The sequence below is a fragment of the Apium graveolens genome, chromosome 5 (assembly GCF_009905375.1).
Source record: "Apium graveolens cultivar Ventura chromosome 5, ASM990537v1, whole genome shotgun sequence".
Taxonomy (NCBI): domain Eukaryota; kingdom Viridiplantae; phylum Streptophyta; class Magnoliopsida; order Apiales; family Apiaceae; genus Apium; species Apium graveolens.
Genome location: NC_133651.1, coordinates 314,905,668 through 314,913,135, shown reverse-complemented (window position 1 = coordinate 314,913,135; position 7,468 = coordinate 314,905,668). Strand labels below are relative to the sequence as shown.

Here is a 7,468-nt window from a genome sequence, read left to right as displayed (position 1 = left end):
TCTTCCAGTTATGTTGAAAGCTTCTAACTTTATATGGCTGCTCCTGCTCCTACAATTTGTACAATGTATCAAAATATCATTTCTGAGTCTTAAATGGTCCAAAATGTCACTTTTGAAAATAATGGCCCGAAATATCACTTCATAACGGCACTTCGTCTACCGTTTTGTATTTTTTTTTTCAAAAATGTAAAACGGTACATAGTGTACCGTTTTGATACTTTATTTTTTTTATAATGTGCAAAACGTTAGTTGAAGTAGCGTTTTGGTTCAAAACGGTATATCATATAGCGTTTTGTACCAAAACGTTACTTTATCTACCGTTTTGCGCATAAAAAAAATTCAAAATGCCAAAACGTTACACGAAGCACCGTTTTAGGTCTTTTGCATAAACGTTAGACGACGTACCGTTTTGAAGTGATATTTAGGATCATTTTCAATCTCAAAGTGACATTTTGGGCCACCACCCAATTTGTATGTAGCCTCCTTTATTCTATCTAGTAATATTTCCGGACAAATAATATATCAGTGAACATTTTATTCTCGTGAAATGATAAACAAAAAAACTAACTAGAATTCTTCGAGAATTTCAAAAATGAAACAATCAAAGTCAGATTTTATCACGAATCCTTGCGCCAAATAATAAGTTTAAGAGAACATATTAAATCCCAAAATGAGTTCTACCCACCTATGATATCATTTTTCAATTTTGGGTAATTTCGATTTTTGACTTTAACGGAATGATTAAATTAGGTTAATTGATTATCAGTTCGAGTCAAATTTGCAATGAGTGATCTACAAATTTTTAATCGCATGAGTCTAACTACTTGATATTACACCCGACAACGTTTCGTGTCGTGTACAAAAGTTCCGTGTACTTTCGTGTTTTCGTGTACCAAACTTTAAACCCAAACCCGACCCGGATTTGAATTCGTGTACCAATTTTGTGACACTAACTCGAAACTAATATATTTGTGTTTATCCGCTTAAGTAAACTAAAGTACACATATTATACGAAAATAATTAACTGTTAAAAAATGTAACATATAATTAAATGGTCCTGAATAATGAACAACAAAATTCCTAATAAAAAAGTATGAAATAAGTGAAAATGTTCTTGTGTACAACAAACTACAAATTGTTCAACATTCAAAAGAAATTAAAAACATAAAGTCAACGACTTGATCTTTCTTGATTTTTTTTGTGTCCACGACCACGAATCTAAAAATAAATAGCATAGATTTAGTTTACCATGAAAATGTTTTAAAAAGAAATTAACAAATTTAGTTTACCAATAACAAATGTCTTAAAAACCATAAATGCCCAAGTCTAAAAATGAAATAGTGAAGTGCTTACATAGTAAATGAATAATAAAATATAATTTAGTAACCCTATATATATATAATTTGATATAGGTAAATTCACATTTGATATGCAGTATATATATGTATAATACTCCCTCCGTGCTTTTAATTTGTTATCAAAAGGATTGGACACGGAGATTAGGAAATATGTATAAAGTAGCGAAAAAAAGAAAGAAAAGTGGGTGAAGTGATGGGACTCATTAATTTTTAATGTATAAAAGGGAGATAGTGGAGGTAAAAGTAGTGTGAAAAGGGAGGAAAAGTGGGGAAATGAAGGGACCCACCGACTATTTTTGGTAAGTTTTGAAATGTAAATAAATGGATGAGACATCCCAAAAAGGAAAGTTTAAAGAAATGAAAAAGACGGAGGGAGTATATATTTTTAAAAACTTAACTATTTATTTATTTCGTGTACTTTCGTTCCGTGTCGTATATCTAGATCGGAAACCCAAATCTGACATTAATTATATTCGTGTTTTTTCGTGTTCAAGTACTTTCTTGTTCGTGTACCAAATTTTCAAATCCAAATACTAATTATTTGTATCGTTTCGTACCGTGTTCACGTGTCGTATATCTATATTGCCGGTCTACTTTATATTCAACCCTTTATGCTATCTATGGTGCAACTAAGGGTGTAATCGAGCATAGAAGAGTCGAACACTGTTAGGCTCGACTCGTACTCGATTAAAATAGTTCGGGCTGGAGCACAAACTCGACCGAGCCTTTAATTTCAATTTCGAAGCTCGGTTCGTAAAAAGTTTGATAGGCTAGAGTACGACTCGAAAGCTTGAAATAATTTCACTAAATATAAATAAAAACTCGAAATATGATCGGTTCGGCTCGAGTTCGATTCGATAAAAAAATAAATAATAATAAATAATTTTATAAAAATATATTTATAATAAAGAATTAAAAATAATAGAGTCGCGATAAGGCTCGCGAACCTTATGAGCAGAGTAATTTGAATCTTGAGCTCGGCTCGGTTAAAAATTTTAAAAGTACGAGCTCGAATTTCGCACAATTACTTACAAGCCGAATCCGAATTTTTTACGAGCCGAGCTCGAGTTGCTCACCGAACAGTTTGGCTCGTTTACACCCTTAGGTGCAACCAATGAAAAATATAACAGCAAATGGAGATGAAAATCAAAAGTAACAAAAATATAGCAGCAGTGCAGGGTTTCAATAAGAACAGAGGCTGGTAAATAAATGAGAAAGAGGGGATAAATCAGATTAAAAACAAGTTAATTAGAGGATTGCAGTAGAGATAAAGGAATAGGGGCTCAAAAACCATACACTAACCAGGAAAACACTCTCTGTAGCTAAGAAGAATGTAAGAGTTCGAGTCTTGACGTGTGCCTGTGTTCAACTATAAAAACAAATGTCTTCAATACAACCAAACTATAGTATCATGCTCACTGTTGTTAAGTTCAGCATATGAATGCCTTCAAAAAAAAGTAGCAAAGTGCAACTGCAACACATTTAACATCCCAGTACACATTAAAGGACAGACAAAACTGTAATCGAAACAAGCTTAAATGACATAACATACTATCAGGAAAACAATGATCAAGTTCAAATCCTTGCAAATACATAAAAATCTTCATCAGCCACAGAAGAAAAAGGCAAACTTCTAACTGCAACCGACTGACAGGAAGGACGGAAATGAGTTCAGTCCTGCATAGAAAATAAACCAGAATGAAGTACTACCAGGATCCCGTACATAGAAGAATTCATGTGATTTCACACAATTAGAAATGTTCGCTATACTCTTCATAAGTGTTTGCTTCTTACCAGTAAGAATCCGTATATGCAGATCTTATTAAAGGTTACGTCGTACACATGATTTTTTCTTGATAATTAAAATAAATGGACGTCCTGACTAGTTCTTTTCATTTTCATTTACTCTATATTATTGCAAAAGAAGCATAACAAGATTATTTAGCTACACATAACTTCTACTGTCTTTGGTACTCATTTCTTGATATAATCAGAAGCATAAAAACGATATCCTGATTAATGAAGTACTATATTTTCAAGGTAATTATAGTTACTATCTAAGCAAAAAGAAAAAATAAAATGCAGCCCTCCAGTTGCTATAACAGTAAGAACTTTATACTGTAAACATTTTGCAGCAATCCAATAAGAAGCAACATTATAGGTGTACCTCATCAGCATCATTGCATCCGTCTTCTTTGTTCCTTTTGAGGCGTGTGGTGCCACCCTCCCTGCTGATAGGTAACTTCATTGGTCCAAAGGGTGTGTCCACTTCAACGTGTCCTTTCATTGTGTAACCGGTACCTCTTCCCCTAATCATATCCCAGAGAGCTGATCCAAAGTCCTTAGGCCTGAAGCTGATGGGAAGGTCAATGTAAGTTATGCCACATTTAGCAATCTTAGCGGATTTAGACAACTCTGCTCCGCCAACATTAATGTCGCCCAACCAAACCTGATAGTCTAATGCATTAAGTGCCATGTCAAAGTCGTTCTTGTTATCCATTTTTAGATGGAGGCTTGCAACTGTTTTTTCCATCGAGAAGCTTTCAAATTTAATTTTTTCAACATCAATATCAGGTTTATGTGGTACAGGGATCTCTCCACTCTTCTCTAACGGTATAGTTAGCCTGCCAAAGACAGGCACGTCCATGATAAGGTCAACCTTAACCTTGTAAGGTATTATGTTTCCAGGATGTATTTCTCCATACGTTTTCTTAATGTCGTCATATATAAGACACACCGGTATCTTTATAGTCTCTGAACCATGGGCGTGGATAGTTCCAGCATCAGGGATTAAGCCAGAAAGTAGTTTCCTTCCATCGCTTTCAATTAAGTAGTTAATGTCAACAAGAGGAATTGGAACAGGATTCGGATTCTTCACAAGCATGTCAACAACAATATCAGCCTTCTTAAGGTTCATTTTAGGGATATGAATTGCTGTAACGTCTGCAGTTGGTTTCCCGAATCCCACTTTTTCCTCGATCTTCTCCCCTATATCATGGATGAATCCCTTTACGGTCCCTAAGAATCCACCTTGTCCTTCATCTTTGTCCTCTTTGTCCTTGACACCCCTTTCAACTTTCTCAGGCTTATCGGATGAAGACATTACTTACTGGCAACAAATTTGAGAGAATTAAAAACTAATGTCACTTTAATACACATCTTAAAATGTGAGTTTATGAGCTCTTAGTAACAAGGGGTCGAGAGTTCAAGCCTCGAGAGTCAAGGCAATGTTTATTGTAAATCTTTAACACAAACATACAAGAAAGAACCACACATATATTCAAATTAACATTCCATCATATTCCAACCAGAATTACAGAAGAAAGTGAATGCATATAGTAATTTGTCTAGTCAGAAATGTGATTTTCGGCATGTAAACAAAATGTCAGAGTAAGTAACAAATATGCAAATCAAAACAGATTCCTTTGTAATACCTCATGGCAAACTGTTTGATTGTGTTTTTCCATACAGTAGAACCAGAAACTGGATAAATCAAAATTTAATAAACGAATAATCTCGTCAAACGAATAATTTTCCAGTCACAACATAATAGAAATGACGTAATTCTAACCCCGAAAAATGAACAAAAATCTCCCGACTGATAAAAAAAGAAGAATAAAATTCATATAGGATGAATAAAAAGTGATCATACACTTGCAAGTTACAACAAGGAAATTTACAAAAAAAAATAATAAGAAAACATTATAAGTGGTTTAAGAGCCGGCAATTTACCTGGATATGATGAATGCAGATTGAAAATGATGAAGAATGGTCCAAGACTCCAGGGTTTATATTGCACTTGGCAGGTTTGTGAATCAACAGATTAGTATCTAAACAGACAGGACCAGGCTTCTTTTTGGGTAACGGCCCTTAGTATCACAATTTGGGATATCACAATTTGGGGAGAAAAGGCCCGAAATCTCACAGGCGCCGAAAGATGATCCTTATTATCACTCAGAAACGCAAATTTTTTTTGCGTTTTATTTTCAAATTAAAAAACGCAACTTTTTCTTACGTTTAGCAGCGAGACTGATGTGATTGGTTTCTAAATTCAAGAAAGAAAACGCAAACTTTTAATGCGTGAAGTCACTAACGCATTGCAAAAATGCGTTTACCTAACAAAAATTGCAGGCCCAATTGACTGGCCCATTAAACAATTGGCATAAACGCATAATTTTTTGACGTTTTGAAGTGATAGTACGGGCTATTTTCATGATATGTGATATTTTGGACCATTTACTTTCAAATTGTGAGATAAAGAGCCTTTTTTTCCTTCTTTTTTAAGTTTTTATTATTATTTTCTACTTGTGTAACTATAATAATCAGGTTATTCTTAAAAAAAGGGACGCGTACTTGGGGTATATTCAATTGAGATTTTTGAAGGATTTTATGGATTTTGAGTACTTAATTCGGATTTTAATTAATCATTTAAAATCTGATGGTGTTATGCCACGTTTTGGCATGACAAATACTTTTTAATAATTTCGTAATTTGTTAATTATTAATTATGATTAATAATTAATTGCTTAAGGCCCAAGTTATCATCTCTCTGAAACGAGGAGAGAATCAATCTCAATAAATCAATAACGGAAAATATCTCTCAACGATATTCTTCAAATCAGGAAGATATCACAACGCTCAGATTAAATCAGATAAAATCGGTAATTACCATATTAACGAAACTTATCCCTGAAGTCTCTTAGGGATAAACCCAAATTTCACAGAACTGAGTAGGCTTGATCCAATATAAATTGGTACGCAGGCATCTTGGCAAAGGGATCCGATACAACGAGACAAATCGAGACACCTCCCAAGTCCAGCCCCTCTTTTTCATAAACCCTAATTTCATAATTATCTAAATATTACTCTAATATTCCAGCAACCCTCCGATTTCGTGTTACGAAATTCCTCCAACAACATTTGACGCTAGAAGGAGGGCATCATCTTAGGGAGAAGATATGACCAAAGAAGGCAAACAAGTGGTGACACCAGGAAGCGGGGGCAAGAAGAAGGACCAGAACGAGGTCGAGCACACGCCCCTAGAGAATCAGGCGCCACCTCCACCAATCGCAACCGTGGACGGGTAGGCGGTCATGACATACCCTGAAGGACTAGCCGATCAGATGAACGAGATTAACGCCCGGATGTCAAGGGTAGAGAGAAGCTCGAGTCGGAACGCCAAGCGTAAGGCACGCCGCCTCAAGGTCTCTCAGCGTAGCTGGAAGGGCAAAGGTCCTCAAAAGAGGCTGATCCACGATTTTGATGACGCGGCAACTGAGACCAAGCAGAAGAAAGAGGCATCGCATAAAGAGGAAGACATACCCCAAGATTATGATGAGCGGGGCAGCCAGATCTCTAAGAGATCGGGGCAGAAGCCAGCTTCGTCTGAGGCAAGGTCGACTAGCGTGTTAGACCGTGTGGGTAAAAAGCTAAGTGAGCATGACCTCAAGCTTAAGTTAGAGAATTGCAAGAGAAAGAGAGAAGGAAAAGAGCACGTGGATCAGAGAGGCTCAAAAAGAGAGCGTGCAGCGACCCCTCCAGAAAGACGTCAGTGCACCTCGCCCAGGAGGGAGGAGCGACGTAAACGCAGAGACAATCATGAGGAGGAGTCGCAAGTGCGATCCGGAGGAGGGGGACGCCGCGAGCGACCTCAAGGCTCACACCATTCGAGTAACACATATGGTGACAGACAAGGAGAAGTTGTTAGAGTAAGAGACCTGAGGAGGATCTTAGATGAGATGGAGCAAGAGAAGAGGGGGCCCCCAACCTCAGCTGCCCCTTCTCCGTTCACGGCTGCTATCCGATCATCCCCCTACCTCGGGTATTTAGGCACAACCCTGATCTTCTATTCAATGGCGAAGCCGACCCAGCGGAATACCTTATACAATTTAACACTGAGATGGAAGTCTATCAGGTGCCGGAGATGACCCGCTGCAGACTCTTCGCGACATCACTCAGAGGTAGTGCCCAACAATGGTTCTCCAAGTTGGGACCTGCTAGCATAAGGACATGGCGGCAATTGGAGGACCAGTTCGTCAGACAATTTCAGTCCACCCTCCACTACTCACCTCCTGTGGCTATGTTAGCCAACATCAAGCAAAGGGAAGGGG

The 7,468-nt window shown here is 37.1% G+C and overlaps 1 protein-coding gene across 2 annotated transcripts; it reads right to left on the bottom strand.

Annotated features, from left to right (window-relative positions):
- Positions 1-2,699: 2,699 nt before the first annotated feature.
- LOC141723307 (uncharacterized) lies at positions 2,700-5,243 on the bottom strand. Of its 2 annotated transcripts, XM_074525104.1 has the most exons (3): positions 5,091-5,243; positions 3,526-4,467; positions 2,700-3,035 (listed from the first exon to the last, which is right to left on the bottom strand). In XM_074525104.1, the coding sequence occupies exons 2-3, from the start codon at positions 4,459-4,461 to the stop codon at positions 3,030-3,032; spliced, it is 942 nt and encodes a 313-aa protein (XP_074381205.1). In that variant the 5' UTR covers positions 4,462-4,467; positions 5,091-5,243; the 3' UTR covers positions 2,700-3,029. The 2 variants fall into 2 exon arrangements, with proteins under 2 accessions (XP_074381205.1, XP_074381204.1); XM_074525103.1 differs by lacking the exon at positions 2,700-3,035 and having other exon boundaries at positions 3,514-4,467.
- Between the last annotated feature and the right edge of the window lie 2,225 nt (positions 5,244-7,468).